Source organism: Galeopterus variegatus, unplaced genomic scaffold (assembly GCF_000696425.1).
Source record: "Galeopterus variegatus unplaced genomic scaffold, G_variegatus-3.0.2 Scaffold7086, whole genome shotgun sequence".
Lineage (NCBI taxonomy): Eukaryota > Metazoa > Chordata > Mammalia > Dermoptera > Cynocephalidae > Galeopterus > Galeopterus variegatus.
Genome location: NW_007733197.1, coordinates 48673 through 71644, shown reverse-complemented (window position 1 = coordinate 71644; position 22972 = coordinate 48673). Strand labels below are relative to the sequence as shown.

The 22972-nt window shown below is 38.3% G+C and overlaps 1 protein-coding gene across 1 annotated transcript in view; it reads right to left on the bottom strand.

The window, feature by feature from the left end:
• SLC7A9 (solute carrier family 7 (amino acid transporter light chain, bo,+ system), member 9) overlaps nt 1–22972 on the bottom strand; it is a 44109-nt gene that overhangs the window by 5570 nt on the left and 15567 nt on the right. Inside the window, exons 10-12 of the mRNA XM_008591624.1 lie at nt 14841–14937; nt 13352–13501; nt 2151–2325 (exon numbers count right to left, since the gene is read on the bottom strand). Coding sequence (XP_008589846.1) covers nt 2151–2325; nt 13352–13501; nt 14841–14937 — 422 coding nt within the window. The remainder of the gene's footprint in view (nt 1–2150; nt 2326–13351; nt 13502–14840; nt 14938–22972) is intronic.

Below are 22972 nucleotides of genomic sequence, written 5' to 3'. Positions count from 1 at the left end.
GCGAGGTGTGGGAGCAACACCGAGGGTTGCGATCCCATTGCCGGTCCCGGTCCGGTACAGGCGCAACACTGAGGGTTGTGATCCGTTGCCGGACACGAAAAAAGACAAAAAAATAATAATAATAAAATAAAATAGATTGTTCAGGACCGGCCTGTGGCTCACTCGGGAGAGTGTGGTGCTGATAACACCAAGGCCACGGGTTCGGATCCCATATAGGGATGGCCGGTTTGCTCACTGGGTGAGCGTGGTGCTGACAACACCAAGTCAAGGGTTAAGATCCCCTTGCCGGTTATCTTTTTTTTTTTTTTAAAAAAAAAAAAAAGATTGTTCACTTTTTTTTTTTTTTAACTGCCTTAACCCAACTTCTTATCAGTTTTGGTAGGGAGCAGCTTAGTTAAGGGTTCTAGAGCTGAGAAATAAGACATATTTTATACCATTAGGTTGCAAGTCATCCTGGCAGTATGATCAAATCCAAGTTCATTTTCAGAGTCATGGAAAAAAGTGGTTCTTTTTTTGGGGGGGGTGCCTGGCCAGTATGGGGCTCTGAACCCTTGACCTTGGTGTTATCAGCACCGCGCTCAAACCAAGTGGGCTAACCAGCAAGCCCTGTTTTTCTTATACTAAAAAATTTTCTTTCTTTCTGGGCCGGCCTGGTGGTGCACTGCTACAGTGCGCCGCCCACACTCCCCCCGAGGGTTCGGATCCCGCGTACAGACCGGTTCCCGCTCACTGGCTGAGCGAGGCGCGGGAGCAACGCCGAGGGTTGCGATCCCATTGCTGGTCCCCGGTCTGGTACGGGGGCGACACTGAGGGTTGCGATCTGTTGCCGGACACGGAAAAAGACAAAAAAAAATTTTCTTTCTTTCTATAGGAGTGTGCTTGCTCTCCCTTTCTCAGCTGAGGGTTTAGATCATAGTAGATGGGGGTGGAGGGAGCTGTTTCAGGAAAGGGAAGAGTTTTTGGTGGAAATAATGTAGCCATATTTTGCTTTTGTTTCATTTTGTTAATCAACGTGAAATAAATTCTCTCTTGGTTATAACCCCACTGTCAGATAAGTGATGGTACCAGGTTTCACTGATGAGGAAATGGAGGTAGAGAGAGGATCTGGCACTTGCCCAAGCTGAAGAGAGGCATTCTCAGTCAGCTTCCTCGCCTTCTAGTTGGGCTTCACTCTTTCACACCTCGTGTATTCTCCCTAAGTTTCAGGTATATAAATAAAACCCACATAGGAGTGCCTGAAGGGGTGGTTGTACTTTCCTGTTTGGACAAGCTGAACAAGAGTAAGGAAGAAATGGGTTTTTAATCACATTTACTCAGACACTGTGCTGGATCCCGGATTAAATTATGCACAGCCCAACTCCCGTCTTCAAGGAACTCAGTATAGGGAGAGGGAGACCAGGAAGCAGGCCATTGATTACGTCATCGCCTGGTGAGGGTACTCAGAAGCTTTGAACCTTTTATAAATGGGGTTTCCTACAACTGAATCTGCTGTATAGGATAAAACATTCTGAATATAATATAGACTTTTTGAAAAATAGGTGCAATTCAGAGTCTCTTTCGATGTACTTTGACACAGTACTTTCTTTTCAAAAGTGAAAGTGGCTAATATAGCTAAACTTTTAAGCAACAATTATCCTAAAATAGATGAGGATCAGGACTGCTGAATGGAAAGGAAGACTTGTGGCCTTGGCATTGGAAGGCTTAGGCACTCATCCCAATTCCCCAGTCCCAACTCCACCACATTTTCTGGTATCTTTAAAATGCTGCTGAGCCTCTTAGATGTCTGTATATCAGGCAAAGAAAATGGTGCTCCAGACATGAGATGTACAGCAGTGTGAATACATCCAACACTGCTGAACTGTACACTTAAAAGTGGTTAAGATGGTAAATTTTATGTTATGTGTATTTTACTATTAAAAAGAAAATGGCGTTTTCCTTCCTACTTGTTACAGTAACTGACAGGAACAAAGAAGACCAAGGGTGGACCCAGAGGTGTTACACTGAGGGGGGTGGGTCACACATCCTCTTGAAAAGGAGGTGAAACCTGCTAGCCATGTGAGATCCTGTGATAAGGAAGTCATGGTAGAATCAAGACAGGTGAGGTTGTAGGATGCTCTGTCTGTCTGAAGAGTCCTTCTGTTGATACGTACTTGAGATTTTCTGAGCCCATCCAAACTTGTGGTAGACAAAAAGATAGTAAAATATAAGGCCGCTCAACATAAATAACACACAGTAGAGATACTCCAGTTCCGGTTTACTGATGATTGGGGCCAGAACCAAAAACACGGATAAGAGAGTCACCAAGATGGGAATGAAAATGGGCACCTGTAAGCAGAACAACAAGGTATTAGGGTTTGGCCATGTGCATTCATTTTCTTTTTAAAAATTTTCATTAAAAAAAAAAAATTTAAAAAAACATTGATAGAGAAACAAGAGTACAATGAACTCCATGTACCCCTCCTCCAATTTCAATAATTTTTATATAACTTTGCCAATCTTATTTCATCTATTCTACCTTTTTTCTTTTTCCTAGAATACAAATAAAATACCAGAAATCATGTTATTTTACCTGTAATATATTTAGCATGCGTCTCTGATGAGGGCTTTGTTTTTAACATTTATTTTCCTCCCTCCATTTTATCTTGTGATCAAGTTGGGAGAATTGGATGATTTATTCTGTACAATGTCTAGTTCTAGCTTTGCCTGATTGCTTCCTCCTGGTGTCACTTATCTTGCTCCTCTACCTCCCATATTTCCTGTAAACTAGTAGTTAGATTTAGAGGCGAGAGTACTTCATGACTGGAGCAGTGTACTTCCTTTGATAATACATCATGAGGCATGTAAAGTCTGACTGTCCCATTTTTGAATTGCTAAGGTCGATTGGTGGGTGGGTAGGGGTGGGATGGAGAGCAGTCCAATCACACTATTATAAATTTCCCCATTAACTTTCCATAGCTTTAAACTAAAACTAAAGCTAAAATTGTAAATGGTTTTAGTATCCACCGATGATTGTTGCCTTGATTCATTATTTCATCAGGGGTTGCAAAATGCTAATTTTCTAATTCTGTCATTTCTTCTAGACTTAATCCTGAAATTCTATAATGAATTTCATCAACTATTTGGTTATTCTAAATTGCAGTTTGAACAGGGAAGGCAGGAAAAATGCTCGATTCTCTTTCTTTCCTTTTTTTTTTTTGTGTGTGTGTGTGACCGGTAAGGGGATCGTAACCCTTGGCGTGGTGTCACCCGCACCACCGGCCGCGGCACACCCAGCGCCGCACTCTCCCGAGTGAGCCACAGGGTCGGCCCTTGATTCTCTTTCTTAGTTTTCAGAATGATGAGTTGGGCCCTTAAAGAGACCTTCAGAGCTGACTGAAACTCATGGATGTATTTAGTGGGTTTCCATCTACTGTAGCCATTCTTCATGATGTTCAGAATGTCATGTCATAGGCCAGACTGGCTTCTGGGCCCTTGTGATGTGATCCCAGTGCTCTTTGAAAGATTTTTTGCTTTCTGATGTGACGGGATGTGCCATATCTGAATTCATCCATTTCCATTGTATTAATTTTATATCTTACTACTTTACTATATTTTCTTATAGTTTTTTCTTCGATCTTTTTGGGTCTTCCAGATACACAGTTTTCTTTGAAAGGAGAGTTTTAGAGGCTTTAAAAAGTCTTTTCTAATTCCTGTACTCCAAATTGCTTTTTTCTGTCCAATTGCCTTACAATATCTTCAAAACGATGTTAAATGATAGCAGAAATAGAAGGTATTCTTGTTTCTAACTTTATAGCAAGATCTCTCAAGTGTTACCTTACCTCTTTGAATCGTTTTTTGTCTCGTGTGTGTGTGTGATCATGTTAAGGAAATAGCTATAAATTCCTATTGTGTCTTTATTATTAACGTGTATTGAATTTTATCTGGGCTTTTGTTTCTTTGTTTTGCATATGTGGAGGTGATCATAGGGTTTTTCTCCATAAGTATTCAATGTGAATTATATCCATCCATGAATTAAACCTTTAGTTAATGGATTTTCTAATCCTTAGCCACCCTTGCATAGATAGGACTTAGTCGTGATGTATTATCTTTTTAATAGTATTCTTTTAATATTTTACTTAAGGTTTTATATCATTATGCATAAGAGATTTGTCAGTGATTTTTTTTTGTTTTTTGGCCCTATCTTTGTAAGGTTTGTATCAATGTTATATTCTGTAAAAACAATTTGAAAATCAGTAAAACAGCCTACAGCTAACCTAAAAATAGGAGGGGGGAGAAAGCACAAACACACAAATAAGAAATGAAAACAGGGAGATAATCTTCAGAACGAAGGAACTTCTTTAAAAAAAATTGTAAAACTGTTCTAAACAACTCTAGACAACTAAATTTGAATACCTGGACAAAAATGGGCTGTTTTCTAGGAAAATATAATTTACTAAAACTAATCTCAGCATAATTAGAATCATGGAGAAATTCCAAAATCAGATAATTTCAGTATTACTTTATTCCAGAACACTGAAAAAGGAAGACTTTCAAAAAGCCAGCTTGATTGCTTATTATTCACTCATTCATTCATTTTTCTCTTTTTCTAGCATAAATTCTTACTTTTATGTTTATTAATTCCTTCTACTTTTTCTTCCTTTTTGAGTTGCCTGTTTATTTAATACAATGAAACTTCCTCAAAGCAGTATTTAAGCTATGTCCATAGAATTTATGTCTTGTTTCCTTGTTGTTATTTTTAGGAGTTTATGTACTTTCACTTCCTTTTTCCTCTTGGACCACAAAATTTAATCTGTTAGATTTATTAATTTCTTGTTTTGTTGCATTACAGGCAGAGAATGTGGTTTGTATTATTTCTAGTTTTTTGAAATATCAAAGTCTTTTTGGCATTAAAGATGTGGCATGTCAGTTTTCAGACATGGTCCGTATGGCCTTGAAAGATGTGCTTTTTGTTGGAGTTCAGAGTTTGATATGAATCTGTTCTATCTTGTTAAATTTTTAGATCTTCAGAAACTTTTACTAGTGATATATATGTCTGGATCTGTCTTGGACTGAAGGAGGTGTTTGCAAGTTGCCTATTAGTATGTTTGTTTCTCCTTGCATTTCCTGTAGTTTCTGCTTTGTAAAGATGGTTGCTGTATGGTTTGTTTAATAGATTTTCATAACGATTACTTCTTCATTGTTAAATTTTAGCCTTTAGCATTACTAGATGGTCTTCATCTTAAATAATGGTTTGGGCCTGAGTGCTTGGTAAGATCTCAACCAGTTTTCTGTATATTCATTTGCCTGATATTCTTTGCCTATCCTTTATCTTTTTAATTTTTCACAGCTTTGTAGGCCTGCCTGAAAAATCTTTTTAATAGCTGACTTAAGCCTATTTAAACTCAATAAGCCAGTTTATTCATACAATTGATAAGTTTGATCTACATCTCTCATGTTATTTTATATTTCTGTATACAGACTTCTACTTACTGTCAGTCTTCTGCCCTTAAAGGCTGACATTCTATGGGAAAACACTCCCTAGGGGCTTATTTCCCTTATTTTAAAAGGGAAAAACTATCATGCATCATATGAAACCCCACATTCCCAACCAATTTCCTCAAAAATAACTAAAGCACAGTAAATGCATACCTGTAACATGTTACTCTACATATATTACATTACATAGTAAACTTTTAAAAATGATTTCCTGGTGACCAAACAATTAGTATAGTTATTAATAAATAGTTGCCTTTAATGTAAAAACATGGTGTGCCACCATGTGAGACAATGCATGCCTCACTTTTCAACATGCCTACATGATTCTGACGTGTTGAATTTGGAATGTAACTTGAAACGTTTTTTTTTTTTTCTTAAAAGATGACTGGTAAGGGGATCTTAACCCTTGGCTTGGCGTTGTCAGTACCATGCTCAGCCAGTGAGCGAACCGGCCATCCCTATATAGGATCCGAACCCGTGGCCTTGGTGTTATCAGCACCACACTCTCCCAAGTGAGCCACAGGCTGGCTCTGTAAAACATACATGTTTTATTAAAAATATTGTACTACATTTTGAGGATTTAATACTAATTTTCCCATGCAAATTCAGCTGGAAATGAGAGTATTAAGAGATTAATAGATTCTATAAAGTTTTGAGGTATTAAAAACTAATAAGCAAAAAAGCAACAGCAATGACAGAAAACCCTAATAAGCATTCTACCAAGAAAACATTAAGCTGGAAGATGTTCTGATGGGTGTGCCTACACAAATCTTTATATATAGGGTCTTTTATGATATGATCTGTTTCTTTTGTCCTCCCACTTTTTTAAAATTTATCTTTTAGTATGTATCAAGGCTGTTTTTGTTCTAAGAGTTACCATAACTATTAAAACTAATATATCTATTATAAGTAATAACGTTACAACTAGTATCTAAAAAAGATGTAATTCACTTAGTCCCCTTTTTAAGATATTATCTATAATAAGTAACAATGGAATTAGCTAGGAATTCTTCTTTCCTCTAGCACCTCATTTGAAATGGTATCCTTAATTGGCATATACTTTCCATATGCTTTCTCTTTTCCATATTTGTTGTATTATGTTGCCAACGCATGATATTGACATACTGTTCTGTCACCTTATCTCTCGAGTCTTAGTTCTATAGTTAAATATATGCGCCTTATGCCAATGACTTTTTGGTTTCTGAAGCTCATCCTCTAGGTGATTCCTCAGGAAGTTCTCATGTTGAGTTCTTTCATACTGGTAACTGTAGACTTTATTCTTCACAGTCAGTTCGGATATAAAATATTTGGCTTATATTTTCTTTCTTTGAATATCTTAAATATGTTTTCCACTGTGTTATGGCATGAAGTACTGGTGATGAAAAGTCTTATGCCAGTATTATTTTCTTTCCTTTGTAAGTGGGATGGGGATGGGGACAGGAAAGGGGGAGTATATGCCCAAAAGCTCTGTAATTTTATCAGAATATATATTTTTGCATATTTTAGCTCAAATTTCCTAGTTACTTTGTATGCCTTTTACTATGTTGTTCAAGTCCCCCCCCTCTTTCTCTCCCAACCCAGGAACTATTTCTTGAATTCAAGTTTTTAGAATTCTGTTACTTTCATTTTCTTCTTCAGAGACTCTAATTATACATGAATCAGATTTCACCACCACGTCCCCTTTTCTGTCTCCTTATTTTCTCTCAAATCCTTTTCATTTCTGTTCGATATTTTTGTTTGTTTGTTTCCTCCCCTCAGGTCCTTTTCCTTCTTGCTTACTCATCATTTCTGAAACGATTTTTTTCCTGAAATGATGTTTTGAAGTACTAACATAACATGGTCTTTCTGTGTAGCCCTCATCCCAGTTGTGAGATCCGTATCCCCAGGCTCCACCCTCTTGATCCCAGTATTCTTGCCATATTCAGTGGAGTTTCTGTTCCTAGCACTTGTTTCTTTTGTTGTTGTCTTCAATGGTTCTCTGTCCTTCTGGAAAGAAGTTTGTGTGGGGAACTTCTGGGATCCTTGAGGGCTTAGGAAATTTCAGCGCTGCTCTCCCACTTCCACCAGTGGTCCTCAGATCTTCCCACTGAGAACCCCACTCAGAGTGGGCCCTCTCCAGGGGCTAGTGCGTCCTGAGGCTAGTGGTGCTTCCACTTAGACTCTGAACTTTGTAGGGATACCTCACTTCCTCATTTGGTGTTGAAAATGTTGACATAGCGTTTTCCCTTTGCCATCCTAGTGGTTCTGCTCATTTTTATGAGGGACTTTGTGCAGATTAAAAGGCTACACTAGCACCATGATTTTGCCTGCTAGATGACCTCATTGAAGTGGAACTGTCTAACTCCAGAGACTTGGTGGTAGTGAAGATATAATGCCAGAAAGACCATTAGACAAATTTCTGAAACCAAATTCTAAAGTTAAAGACATCCTTATTCTTGTCCTGGTTACTTAAGCCCTTAGCTTGCCTAACTTTTTCTTATATCTGTGCTTGTCTGTTATCATAAGAATTAAATAGCATGGTTGTTTTTTTTTTTTAAACCTTAACATCAGCAAAACAAAATAAATTCTACTTCATCCTTATTGGTATATACAAGGGTACTTCAAAATGTTCATGGAAAAATATAATTAAAAAATTCATGGGGCCAGCCCGGTGGTGCACTGGAGAGTGCGCCGCTTGAGAGCGCAGCGGCGCTCCTGCTGAGGGTTCGGATCCCATGTGGAGACCGGTTCCTGCTCACTGGCTGAGCATGGTGCGGGCGCGACACCGAGGGTTGCGAGCCCGTTGCTGGTCCCCAGTACGGGCGCGACACCGAGGGTTGCGAGCCCGTTACCGGTCAGTAAAAATGACAAAAAGGAAAAAAAAATTCATGGAAGAATAGTATTATATTTTAAAGTACTCTTGTAGACCCACACCAGCCATGCAGGGAGGGGGAAGGGAACCCAAAATAGATTGCATATGTGGACTATTAATGGTTGCATGCATAGCAATGGGTCTGGGGCCAGAGTTCAGAAGTCCTCACCAGTCTATGAAAAGTACACGTGTGAGAGAGGCCAGAATTGTCAGAACTGGACCTCCTGCTTTGGTTAGAGAGATAGGTCATGGGTATTTTGATAATTAATAAAATGAATAATTAGGTGACTAATTGGATCATAAACTATAATATTAAATGAACTGATGAGTAAACTCCATTCTAAAATATATTCATGAAGAGTAGAGTCAGGTTGGAAATAGAAAGCACACCCCTAGAGCCCGGCCGAGTGCACACCGACCAGAGAGGCACCCCACCAGAGAGGCCCGAGATCCATGGTAACCACACGCCCTGTGGTGCCAGCATGCAACCAAGCAGGTAGGCCTCACCGCCGCCAGACTCTATCCCCAGCCTGGCCGAGTGCACGCCAACCAGAGAGGTGTGTCCCCAGAGAGGCCCAGGACCCGAGGCGACCACACACCTGAGGCGCCAGTGGGCGACCGAGCAGACAATGAGGCAACTGTGCCAAATTGGCAGCCCCAGCAGCATCCTAGCCAGACAATAGTGTCGAACCAGTGGACCATGAAATCCCTTGCCACAATGACTAAACATCAAAGGAAAGATACCAGAAATATGAAAAATCAAGAACGTACACCACCAGAGGGTAATAACTCGCAAGATCTAGATGCTATAGAACAAGAAGCCCTTGAAATCTCTGACAAGGAATTTTGAGTGATAACTCTAAGGAAACTAAATGAGATATAAGAAAACTCATCTAGACAGCACGATGCAATGAAGAAAAGTATATAGGACCTGAAAGAAGAAATGTACCAGGAAATCAATGCCATGAAAAAGAACGTAGCAGAGCTTGCCGAGCTGAAGAATTCATTCAACAAAATAAAAAACACAAGAGAGAGTTTAACCAGCAGGCTTGCAGAAACAGAAGAGAGAACGTCTGACCTTGAAGATGGGTTGTTTGAAATAACACAGGCAGACAAAGAAAATCTGAGATATCAGATGACATTAAGCACACAAATATCCGAGTCATGGGTATTCCAGAAAGGGAGGGAAAAGAAGATTGCATTGAAAACATATTCAACAAAATAGTGGCAGAAAACTTCCCAGGTATAGGAAAAGACACAGATCTTCAGATTCAAGAAGCTGAAAGATCCCCAAATGTATTCAACCCCAAAATGTCTTCTCCAAGACTTGTTATAGTCAGATTGGCAAAACTCAAAGACAAAGAGAGAATCTTAAAAGCTGCAAGAGAGAGGTGTCAAATCACCTATAAGGGAGCCCCACTCAGACTAACATCAGACTTTTCATCACAAACCCTAAAAGCCAAAAAGGAATGGGATGATATATTCAAAATACTAAAAGGCAGAGATTGCCAGCCAAGAATACTTTACCCTGCAAAGCTATCCTTCCAAAATAAAGGGCAAATAGTATATTTCTCAGACAAACAAAAACTGTGGGAGTTCACTACCACACGACCACCCTTACAAGAAATTATCAAGCGAGTACTGGGTTTGGTACCTGAAAAATAACTACCACTGCCATAAAAACTCATGAAAAATCAAAACCCACTAGTAAAATAAAAATGCCAACAATGAAGAGGAAAAAAAAGTTTATCTACAACCCAAGGAACCAATAAATACAGAAGACAAACAGTAAATCAGAAAGAAAGGAACAAAAGACACTTAAGACATCCAAACAAAAATCAATAAAATGCTAGGAGTAAATCAACACTTCAGTAACAACTCTTAATGTAAAAGGATTAAATTCCCCAATCAAAAGATCCAGACTGACAGACTGGATTAAAAAGGAGGACCCAACTATATGCTGCCTTCAAGAGATCCACCACACCTACAAAGACTCACATAGACTAAGAGTGAAAGGATGGAAAAAGATTTACCATGCAAACAGAAATGAAAAACGAGCGGGAGTAGCTATTCTTATATTTGATAAAATAGACTTTAAACTAAAAACCATAAAAAGAGACAATGAGGGCCACTACTAATGATAAAAAGATTGATCTATCAAGAAGACACAACAATCATAAATATATATGCACCCAATGTCAGAGCAGCCAGATTTATAAAGCAAACTCTATTAAACCTAAAGAGGAAATAGACACTAATACCATAATAGCAGGGCACATGAACACCCCACTATCAATATTGGACAGATCATCTAGGCAAAGAATCAGCAGAGAAACAAAAGATCTAAACAACACTCTAGACCAATTGTACTTGGCAGATATCTACAGAACATTCCACCCCACAACCTCATAATATTCATTCTTATCAGCACATGGATAATTCTCCAGGATAGATCACATGTTAGGTCACAAATCAAGTCTCAACAAATTCAAAAAAATTGGAATTATCCCATGTATTTTTTCAGACCACAATGGATTAAAATTAGAAACCAATAACAAATGAAATTCTGGAAACTATACAGACACATGGAAATTAAACAGCACTCTACTTAATGACATATGGGTCCAAGAAGAAATCAAACAGGAAATCAAAAAGTGTATTGAAACTAATGAAAATAATTATACATCATACCAAAACCTGTGGGATACTGCAAAAGCAGTACCAAGGGGGAAATTTATCACATTAAATGCTTACTTCAGAAGAATGGAAAGGTGGCAAGTGAATACTTCACCTTAAAGAACTAGAAAAACAAGAGCAATCCAAACCCGAAGTTAGCAGATGGAAAGAAATCATTAAGATCAGAACAGAACTTAATGAAATTGAAAACCCCAAAAAATGATACAAAAGATCAATGAATCAAAAAGTTGGTTTTTTGAAAAGATAAATAAAATTGACAAATCACTAGCATGGCTAGCTAAAAAAAGAAGAGAGAAGACCCAAACAACAAAAATTAGAAATGAAAAAGGTGATATTACAACTGATACTTATGAAATACAAGGAATCATTAGAGACTACTATAAACAACTATATGCCAACAAATTTGAAAATCTGGAGTAAATGGATAAATCTCTGGACACACACAAACTACCAAAACTGAGCCAAGAAGATGTAGAAAATCTGAACAGACCAATAACAATAAAAGAGATTGAAGCTGTTATCAGAAGGCTCCCAACAAAGAAAAGCTCAGGACCAGATGGATTCACAGCGGAATTCTACCAAACATTCAAAGAAGAATTGACACCAATTCTCTACAAACTATTCCAAAAGGTTGAAACAGAGGCCATTCTCCCAAACTCATTCTATGAAGCAAACATCACCCTGATACCAAAACCAGGTAAAGATTCAACTAAAAAAGAAAACTACAGGCCAATATCCTTGATGAATATAGATGTAAAAATCCTCAATAAAATACTAGAATAAAATAACAGAATGCAGCAACACACACGCAAAATTATACCCCATGATCAAGTGGGATTCATCTCAGGGATGCAAGGTTGGTTCAACATACACAAATCAGTAAATGTGATACATCATATCAAAATCAAACACAAGGACCATATGATCATCTCTATAGATGCTGAAAAAGCATTTGGTAAAATTCAACACTCGTTCATGATAAAGACTCTCAACAAGTTAGGTATAGATGGACAGTATCTCAACATAATTAAAGCCATATATGATAAACCCACTGCCAATATCATCCTGAATGGGGAAAAGCTGAAAGCTTTTCCTTTAAGAACAGGAACCAGACAAGGATGCCCACTCTCACCACTCCTATTCAACATACTGTTGGAAGTACTAGCCAGAGCAATCAGAGAAAAGAAGGAAATAAAAGGCATCCAGATTGGAAAAGATGAAGTCAAACTGTCTCTGTTTGCAGATGACATGATCCTATATATCGAACAGCCTAAAGTATCTACAAAAAAACTCTTGGAGGTGATAAATGAGTTCAGCACAGTAGCAGGATACAAAATCAACACACAAAAATCGGTAGCATTTCTATTCACCAATAGTGAACATGCAGAAAGAGAAATCAAGAAAGCCTGAGCATTTCCAATAGCCACCAAAAAAATAAAATACCTAGGAATTGAGCTAACCAAGGATGTGAAAAATCTCTATAACGAGAACTACAAACCACTGCTGAGAGAAATTAGAGAAGATACAAGAAGATGGAAAGATATCCCATGTTCTTGGATTGGAAGAATCAACATAGTGAAAATGGCCATACTGCCCAAAGTGATATATAAATTCAATGCAATCCCCATCAAAATTCCAATGACATTTCTCTCAGAAATGGAAAGAACTCTCCAGACATTTGTATGGAATAACAAAAGACCTCGCATAGCCAAAGCAATGCTGAGCAAAAAAAAAAAAATACAGCTGGAGGCATAACACTACCTGACTTTAAACTATACTACAAAGCTATAATAACCAAAACAGCATGGTACTGGTATAAAAACAGACACATTGATCAATGGAACAGAATAGAGAATCCAGAAATCAACCCACACACTTACGGCCATCTGATCAAAAAGAATGAAATACTGCCATTTGCAGCAACATGGATGGACCTAGAGAAAATTATATTAAGTGAAAAGAGGCAGGCACAGAAAGAGAAATACCATGTTCTCACTTATTTTTGGGAGCTAAAAATAAATAAATACACAATTAAACTGGGGGCGGAGGGAAGAAGACACAACAATTACAATTCCTCAAAGTTGATACAACAAGTGAACAGCTAGGAGGTTATTGGGAGGGAGGGGAGAGAAGGAGGACGGAGGGAGGTTTCGGTAATGGGCCACAATAATCAACCACATTGTATATTGACAAATAAAATAAAATTTTAAAAAATATAAAATAAATTTTTAAAAAGCAAGCACACACCTACCATTTGAAATAGTGACCTCTATCTAATTCATTTTAAGAAACCAAAGCCACTTGTGACCTTTGGGACTCGAAACTTACCTTGATAGGCCTCTCCAGTTCTTTTCTCGTAAACCTCATCACAATGAGTCCTAGGATTGTCAGGCCATAAAATACCCATGTGGCAAAATTGAAATAATTGATTAATGAGTTTATGTCACCAGGGATGATATAAATGGTTGCTATGATACCCTAGTAATAGAAAGAAGGATGAAGTTTTAGGTCATTAGTACAAAAAACATTATTCTTAGCACTTCAAAGAAGACTGAAGCAGGTTTTCCTGTGGATAAACACTTCACAGTGTGGAAAAAACTTCATATGTATCCCATTATTCTTGGAGTTAAACCTGACTTTGGCTATGATAGCTGTTCTTTTTGAAGTCTAACAGGAAAGACTTGGAAAATTTTTTAATCTTTGAAGTGATTTTATATATATAATTATATAAAACCCTCCCCATAAGTATGATTTTTTTTTTCTTTCAGAGAATTTTCATTATGGGCAAGAGCCCTAGACTATGACACTCAGGTCTGATCTTGACCCACATTAGTTGCGTGGCCCTGGACTTGTATTTCCATTCTCTCATCTGTTGCCTCATCTTCACAGTGCGCATGCAGATAGAGAGTAATGGTTCTCCTCTGCGGGTGGGGGGGCGTAGTCTGGCCCTAAGACTAGGAATGTGGATGGTCTCTCAGTGCCCAGAACAGTTCAAGTTCCAAGAACTATCCACCACTGAGAAACTTCATTTAGAAGATGTCAAAGGGCCGTTATTGCACAGGAGTCCCATGACTTCTGAGACCACGATGAAAGGTTGTTGTCAATAACCATCTTCTAAAATGCTATATTCTCCTTTTCTGTAAGCTAATGGGCTTGTATATAGTTTGTTACCAAGGACCCAGAACAGACAAATATACATACATGTAAGAAGTATATAGGGGCCAGCCCGGTGGCGCACTGCTACAGTGCTGCACTTGGGAAGCGTGGCGGCGCTCCCGCCGAGGGTTCGGATCCCACATACGGACCGGCTGCTCACTGGCTGAGCGAGGAGCGGGGGCAACACCGAGGGTTGCGATCCCGTTGCCGGTCCCGGTCCGGTACGGGCGCGACACTGAGGGTTGCGATCCGTTGCCGGTCACGAAAAAAAAAAAGACAAAAAGACAAAAAAAAGAAGTATAGAAGGTACAAGCTTGGAAGATTCAAACAATATCTTTTGTGGATAAAATCAGAAAAAGGAGTAGAAATCAGGTAAATTGTTTGAATTGTCTAGGGATTTTTTTTATACATCTGTTTCATGTCAAGGAATAAGGGAACCTGAAAACCACTGGGCTTAGCAGTTCACATCTGCTTCACCATCCAAATTAAGGTAGGCATTGTCCTATTTTTTCATTACACACATGTATTAATTTGTAATAATTCACTGAGCTTTACATACATGCTTGTGCGTATATTTCTATGTTCCTTGTACATCAATAAAAATTTAAATATTAAATTTAAGAAAAAAGGTAGGTGTTGTCATGGTGGAATTCATACTTACATAAAAGATGATGGCAGGGGCTGGAGTTAGGCGCTTGACGCTAATGTAAGAGAGCACTTTAAGCATGTGGCCTTCCCGGCCTGCAACATAAACGAGTCTGAAAAAAACAATAATACGGAATTCAGTTGACGAGAGTGCAGGTTGTCCCACCATCACTGAGAGTGTGTCCTGAATTTCACTAATGAGGCCACAGAGAAAAGAACTGAGTTGTCACCTGGTTGTCTTCAGGTAGGAGTCTCTTAAGGTCATGAGTTTTGGAGAAGTAAACGAGGTGGTTAAATGTATCTGAGAGGAAGCCATCCTGATACAGTGGAGTTACCAAAGCAGGGAAAGGGGGAGAATGGCTTGGGGATGCCCTTTTAGGATGCAGAGCAGCTATCTCCTCTTAAAAGTTATGCAAGAAATAAGTGTAAAAACTAGTCCCATGCCAGTGGACCCCAGGGCCTGGGGCACCTGACAGATGCACACACAGAAGTGCCTTGTACTTCCAAAGGCCAATCACACAGACTTTCCCATAGTTTAAAAAATCAGGCAAATTAAGTGTGAGTCAGCAGACACAAGTGGATTAGTTCCCTGCAAGAACTCCTGATAATTCAGTAAACTGAAAGACTGTGTTTAAAACACGAAAGAGAAAAAGGAGCAGGAGAGGCCTAGGGAGTTTATGAAGGCAGGAGAAGCCACAGTGAGAGGGAGAAGGGACCACTCCAACTGTTTGGAGGCCCACCACTTCAGGCCAGCCTGGTGAGGGGAAGAAAAAAGCTGCAGCACATGGAACAGGAGCCAGAAAAAGTCACAACTGAGCCCTTTGTGTGAAGTTTCTTGGAGTCTGCAGGGAAGAAGAGGGCCTCGGAGTGCACCATACCAGCCTCCAGGCCACCATACAGGATTTCTGTGGACTCACATAGGAGCAAGGGGCTGTAGCCAACCAAAGAAAGGAACCACCCAGAGGCTGGTGAGTCACCATGAGGGACCTGTGCATGGCACACCCCAAGGAAAGTGTATGGAGTGTGGGGGGAGGCTGGTCCACCAGGGGAATGTTGGGGCACAATGTGGGCAGCTGATCTTCCAGTTGGCACAGGCCCATTCAGTGGAGGCTAGTCAAGGTGACAGAACTGCAGGGGATGCAGTTTGCTGGACAGCCTCATTCCTGGGCCAGAATTTCCACACAGCCCAGGTGTATCTGACCTCACAAGACCCAGACGTGATTAAAAAGCCAACAATTAAAACCTGATCCACCCAAAAAGCCTTCCCCAGAGAATCAGCAGCAAAATAGAAATTTAGCTCAACCACAGAGCTCAAATGCTGGTTCCCACAGGGAGTTCTCCCAATTTTGGAATTAACCAAAGGACAACAAACTAGCTACAGTGCAGAGTTTAAATGGTAGTGGTGGCTAATAGTCCATCACAGAACTGAAAAAAGAAAGCAAAACAAAACACCAGACCAGAGAAAAAGCTCTGATATTAACCAGTAAAGGTATAACACCACCAAAGAACAGGTATAAAACCTAGAAGAGATAGGGTCTCAAATGCCCAGGCATCAGTGTAAACACACAAAGACTGAGAAAGAACAGAAAAACATGACACCATCTGTAGTGGACTGAATTATGTCCCCCCAAAACTCCCTGAAGCTTGAATTGTGTCCCCCCAAGTTTTATGTATTAGAAACTTAGCCCCCACTGTGACTAAGAGGGTGGGAAATCCTATTACAGTAACTGAAAGGTGGAGCCTTAAAGAGGTGATTAGACTGTAGAACCCTGCAGTAGTGAAGGCATTAAAAATGGTGGTCAGAGTCATGGTTCTGGGGGCTTTAAAAGAAGAGAGTCTGTCTCTCTCTTTCTCTGCTTCCACCATCTTGCAATGTGAGATCCCTGGGTCACTATCACCACCACCAGATGGTTTGGACTTCCCAGCCTTAGAAATTGTAAGTGATAAATTTCGTTTTTCTTTATAATCACCCAGTTCTGTCTATTTTGTTATAAGCAACACAAAATGGACTAATATACCATTGACGGAAACCAAGCACCAGCAATGGACCGAGAGAAACAGCAGATGTATGAAATGTCTGACAGAGAATTCAGAATAACCCTCTTAAGGATGTTCAGAGAGTCACAAGAAAATACAGATAGAAAATTAAATGATATCTGGAAAGCAATCCAGAAGCAGAATGAGAAACTTCACAAAGGAATCAACTAAAAAAAATCTAGAAATAAAGAATACATTATCTGAAATTAAAACTCAATAGAAAATTCCAACAGCAGACTTAATCAAACAGAGGAAAGAATCAGTGAGCTTGAAGATAGAATATATGAAATTATCAAATCAGAGAAGCAAAAAGAAAAAAAGAATAAGAAAAAATGCAACAGAAACACAGCAAATATGGGACTCCCTCAAGTGAAATAATCTCCACATAACTGGCATACCTGAAGAAGAGGAAAAAGGAAGAGATGTAGAAAGGATATTCAAGGAAATAATGACTGAAAATTTCTCAGGTATGGAGAAAGATGACGGCATCCAGGTACAGGAAGCTCAGGGGTCGCCAGTCAAATTCCATCCAAGGAGGAACACCCCAAGGCACAGCATAATCAAATTATCAAATACCAAAGACAAAGAAAGAATACTGAAAACAGCGAAATAAAAGAAATACAATAACCTTCGACAGAACCCCAGTACATCTCGCAGCAGATTTCTCAGTAGAAGTACTACATGCCCGAAGAGAATGGGATGATATATTCAGAATGCTGACAGAAAAAGACTGTCAGCCAAGAATTCTTTATCCAGTAAAACTAACCTTCAAATATGAAGAAATAAAATCTTTCCCAGAAAAAAAGCTGAGGGAATTCATCAACACTAGACCTGCCTTACAGGAAATAGGAGAGTTTGTTAATCTGAAAGAAGACAACACTAAGGAACAGCAAGAAACATCTGAAAATACTTAAGTCATTAGTAAAGTAAGTTCATAGACAACCTCAGAATACTCCAGTGTCTAAGGGTGGTGAGTAAACTGCTCATGTGCTTAGTATGAAGACTAAAGGCCAAAGCTAACAAGACAGTAATATATAAAACAACGATGTGGGCTGGCCCGTGGCTCACTCAGGAGAGTGCGGTGCTGATAACACCAAGGCCACGGGCTCGGATCCTATATAGGGATGGCCAGTTGGCTCACTAGCTGAGCGTGGTGTTGACAACACCAAGCCAAGGGTTGAGATCCCCTTACCAGTCATCTTTAAAAAAAAAAAAACAACGATATAAGAGATAGGCAATATTAAAAGATGCAGCTTGAAACAACAAAATATAAAAAGGGGTGGGGGAAGGGGACACAGTGATGCCAAAGTGTATTTTTTCTTAGATATCAAAGTTAAGCTGCTACTAGTCTAAAATAATCTGTTATAACTATAACACATTTTTGTAAGCCTCACAGTAACCATAACACAAAAACTTAGAAGAGACATAGTAAAAATAAATAGTGAGAAATCAAAATACAATGCTAAAAAAAACCACTCAATCACAAAGGAAGTCAGTAAGATAAGAAAAAAGGATCAAGAAAACAACCAGAAAAAAAGGCAACAAAATGGCACTAATGAGTCCCTGTCTATCAATAGTAACTCTAAATGTAAACATTAAAAGCCCAAATTAAAAGACACAGAGTAGTTGAATGGATTATAAAATAAGAACCAACAATATGCTGCCTACAAGAAACTCCCTTCACCTATAAAGACACACACTGTCTGAAAGTGAAGGGGTGGAAAAAGACTTTTCATGCAAATGGAAACCAAGAAAGAGCAGGAGCTATACATATATCAGATAAAATAGACTTCAAGCCAAGGAAAGTAAAGATAAGGAGGGTAATTATATAATGATAAAGGGATCAATTCAACAAGAGGATATAACAATTCCGAATATATATACACATCCAACTCTGGAGCTCCCAGTTATATAAAGCAATTACTATTAGACCTAACAGGAGAAATAGACCTGAATACAGTAATAGTTGGGGAGTTTAACACCCCCTTTTTAGCAAAAGACAGATCATCCAGACAGAAAATTAATCAGGAGACATCATAATTAATATCCACTCTAGGCCAATTGGACCTAACAGACATATATAGAACATTTCATCCAACAGCTTCAGAATGCACATACTTCTCACCAGCACTTGAAAAAGTCTCCAGAATAGACCATATGTTAGGTCACAAATCAAGTCTCGACAAATTTTAAAAAATTGAAATCATATCAACTACGTTGTCTGACCATAATGGAATAAAACTAAAAATCAATAAGAGGAACACTAGAAACTACACAAATACATGGAAATTAAACAACATGCTTCTAAACAATGATTGGGTGAAGAAGGAAATTTATTATTTTTAATTTTTAATTTTTAATTTTTTTTTAAAGATGACCAGTAAGGGTATCTTAACCCTTGGCTTGGTGTTGTCAACACCACGCTCAGCCAGTGAGCTAACCAGCCATCCCTATATAGGATCTGAACCTGTGGCCTTGGTGTTATCAGCACCACACTCTTCTGAGTGAGCCACCGGCCGGCCCTGAAAGAAGGAAATTTAAAACTTCCTGGAGACAAATGAAAAGACAACATACCAGAACCTATGGGATAAAGCAAACGCATTTCTAAGAGGGAAGTTTGTCACAATAAATACCTACATCAAAAAAGAAAGACTTCACATAAACAACCTAACATTACACTTCAAAGAACTAGAAAAACAAGAACAAACCAAACCCAAAATCAGTAGAAGGAGAAAATAACAAAGATCAGAGCAGAAATTAAAGAATTAGGGATTCAAAAAATACAAAAGACTGATGAAACAAAGAGTTGGTTTTTCAAAAAGATAAAATTGATAAACCTTTAGCTAGACTAACATTAAAAAAAGAGACTCAAAATTAGAAATGAAAAAGGAGACATTAAAACTGATATCACAGAAATACAAATGATCATAAGAAGCTACTACAAACAACTATATGCAAATAAACTGGAAAATCTAGAAGAAATGGATAAATGCCTGGACATATACAACTTACCAAGGTTGAATCATGAAGAACTAGAAAACCTAAACAGACCAATAACGAGTAATGAGATTGAAGCAGTAGTAAAAAGTCCCCCAACAAAGAAAACCCCAAGACCAGATGGCTTCACTGCTGAATTCTACCAAACATTTAAAGAAGAACTAATACCAATTCTTCTCAAATTCTTCCAAAAAATTGAAGAGGAGGGAATATTTCCAAATTCGTTCTACAAGGGCAACATTAACCTCATACCAAAACCAGTAAAAGATAAAACAAAAAAATAAAACTACAGACCAATATCCCTAATGAATGCAGATGCAAAGAAAATACTAGCATGGAATACTACTCAGCCATAAAAAAGAATGAGATTCTGCCATGTGCAGCAATGTCGATGAGCCTGGAGAAAATTATCCTAAGTGAAACAACCCAGGTGCAGAAAGAGAAATACCACATGTTCTCGTAAGCAAGGGCTGAACCCATAAATAAAGACAGAGAGAAAGAGAGAAACAACAAACACAAGAACACGTTTGAGTTTTTAGGAGAGAAAAGAACCATGGTTAGTAGAGGGGGAATAGGGGAGGGGAGGGGTAGAGGGAGAGAGGGGGAATGGGGGAGGGGAGGGGTAGAGGGAAGGGAGTTAATGAGAAATTGTTTAACAGACATAAAGAATGGTTACATATTGTAGTGATGAATAAGCTAACTATCTTGATCTAACCATCACACATTGTATATATATAATATATATATATTCAATTTCAATATATAATAAATTATCTTTAAAAAAATATTAGCAAACAAAATATTAGCAAACAGAATCCAACAACACATTAAAAAGATCATTTACCATGATCAAGTGGGATTCATCCCAGGGATGCAAGGATGATTCAACATATGCAAATCAATAAATGTTATATATCACATCAACAGAATAAAAGGAAAAAGCCATATTATCCTTTCAATAGATGCAGAAAAAGCATTTGATAAAATTCAACACTGCTTCATGATAAAAACAATCAGCGAAGTAGGTATAGAAGGAATGTAATTCAACACAATAAAGGAATAAAGGCCATATATGACAAACCCACAGCTAACATCATCCTGAATGGATCTGGAACAAGACAAAGATGCCCATTTTTCCCATTCTTATTCAACATGTACTGTAAGTTCTAGCCAGCACAATAAGGTAAGAGAAAGCAATAAAGGGCAGTCTCTTATGATCCTTTGTATTTCTGTGGTAAATTGGAAAGGATGAAGTGAACTATACCTATTTGCAGATGACATGATCATATACATAGACAACCCTAAACACTCCACCAAAAAATTACTAGAACTAATAAATTAATTCAATATAGTGGCAGGATATAAAATCAACACACAAAAATCAATAGTCTTCCTATACAGCAATAATGAAATAGCTGAAGAAGAAATCAAGAAAGTAATCCCAATCACAATACCTACCCCCAAATGAAATACCTAGGAGTAAATTTAACTGAGGAGGTTAAAGACCTCTATAATGAAAATTATAAAACACTGGTGAAAAAAAATTAAGAGGACACAAATAAATGGAAAGATATCCCATGTTCATGGGTTGGAAAACTTAACATCAAAAAATGGTCCATATTACTCAAAGCGATCTACACATTCAACGCAATTCTATCAGAATACCAATGACATTCTTCAGAGAAACAGAAAAACCGATCTTAAAATTTCTGTGGAACCACAGAAGACCCCCATGTAGCTAAAGCAATCTTGAACAAAAAGAACAAAGTTGGAGGCATCACACTTCCTGACTTCAAAGTATACTATAAAGCTATAGTAGCCAAAACAGCATGGTACTGGCATAAAAACAGACAAATAGACCAATGGAACAGAAGCAAGAGCCCAGAAATAAGCCCATGCACTTAGAGCCAACTGATTTTCAACAAAGGTGCCAAGATACAGTGGGGAAAGGATAACCTCTTCAATAAATGGTGCTGGAGAAACTGGATATCCACATACAGATCCCTATCTCTCACCATACACAAAAATGAACTCAAAATGGAGCAAAGATACCAGCCAGCCACCAAAACAAAACAAACAACAACAAAAATGGAGCAAAGACCTCAAACTATGAAATTACTAGAAGAAAACACAGGTCAATTGCTACATGAAATGAGAGTGGGCGGCACTTTTTTGAGCAATACTACAAAGGCACAGGCAACTAAAGCAAAAATACACCATAGGACTACATCAAACTAAAAAGCTTCTGCACAGCAAGGAACACTATCAATAAAGTGAAGAGACAACCTACAGAATGGGAGAAAGTGTTTGCAAAGTACACAAACAAGGGTAGAATATCCAGAATACATAAGGAACTCAAACAACAGCAAAATAAATAAATAAATAAATAAATAAATAAATAAATAAATAAATAAATAAATAAATAAATAACCTAAATAAAAAATGGGCAAAGAACCTGAATAGAAATTTCTCAGGAGAAGACATACAGATGGCCAACAAGCACATGAAAAAATGCTCAAAATCACTAATCATCAGGGAAATGCAAATTAAAACCACAATAAGATATTATCTCATTCCAGTTAGAATGGCTATTACCAACAAGACAGAAAATAACAAATCCTGCCAAGGATGCAGAGAAAAGGGAACACTTCCACATTGTTGGTGGGAATGTAAATTAGTACAGCCATATGGGAAACAGCATGGAGGTTCCTCAGAGAACTAAAGATAGATGCACCTTACGACCCAGCTATCCTACTACTGGGTATATACCCAAAGGAAATGAAATCAATATATCAAAAATACACCTGCAGTCCCACGTTCATTAAAATACTATTCACAATAGCCAAGAGATGGAATCAACCTAAATGCCCATCAATGGATGAATGGATTGAAAAACTGTGTGGTAAATATACACAATGGAATACTATTTGGCTGTGAAAAGAAAGATATTGCATCATTTGCAGCAACATGGATAGAACTGAAAAGTATGTTTAGTGAAGTAAGTCAGGCACAGAAAGACAAATACAACACGATCTCTCTCACATATGGAATCTTAAAAAAAGCTGTTCTCATAGAAGTAGAGAGTAGAATAACGGTTACCAGAGGTGGGGGGTG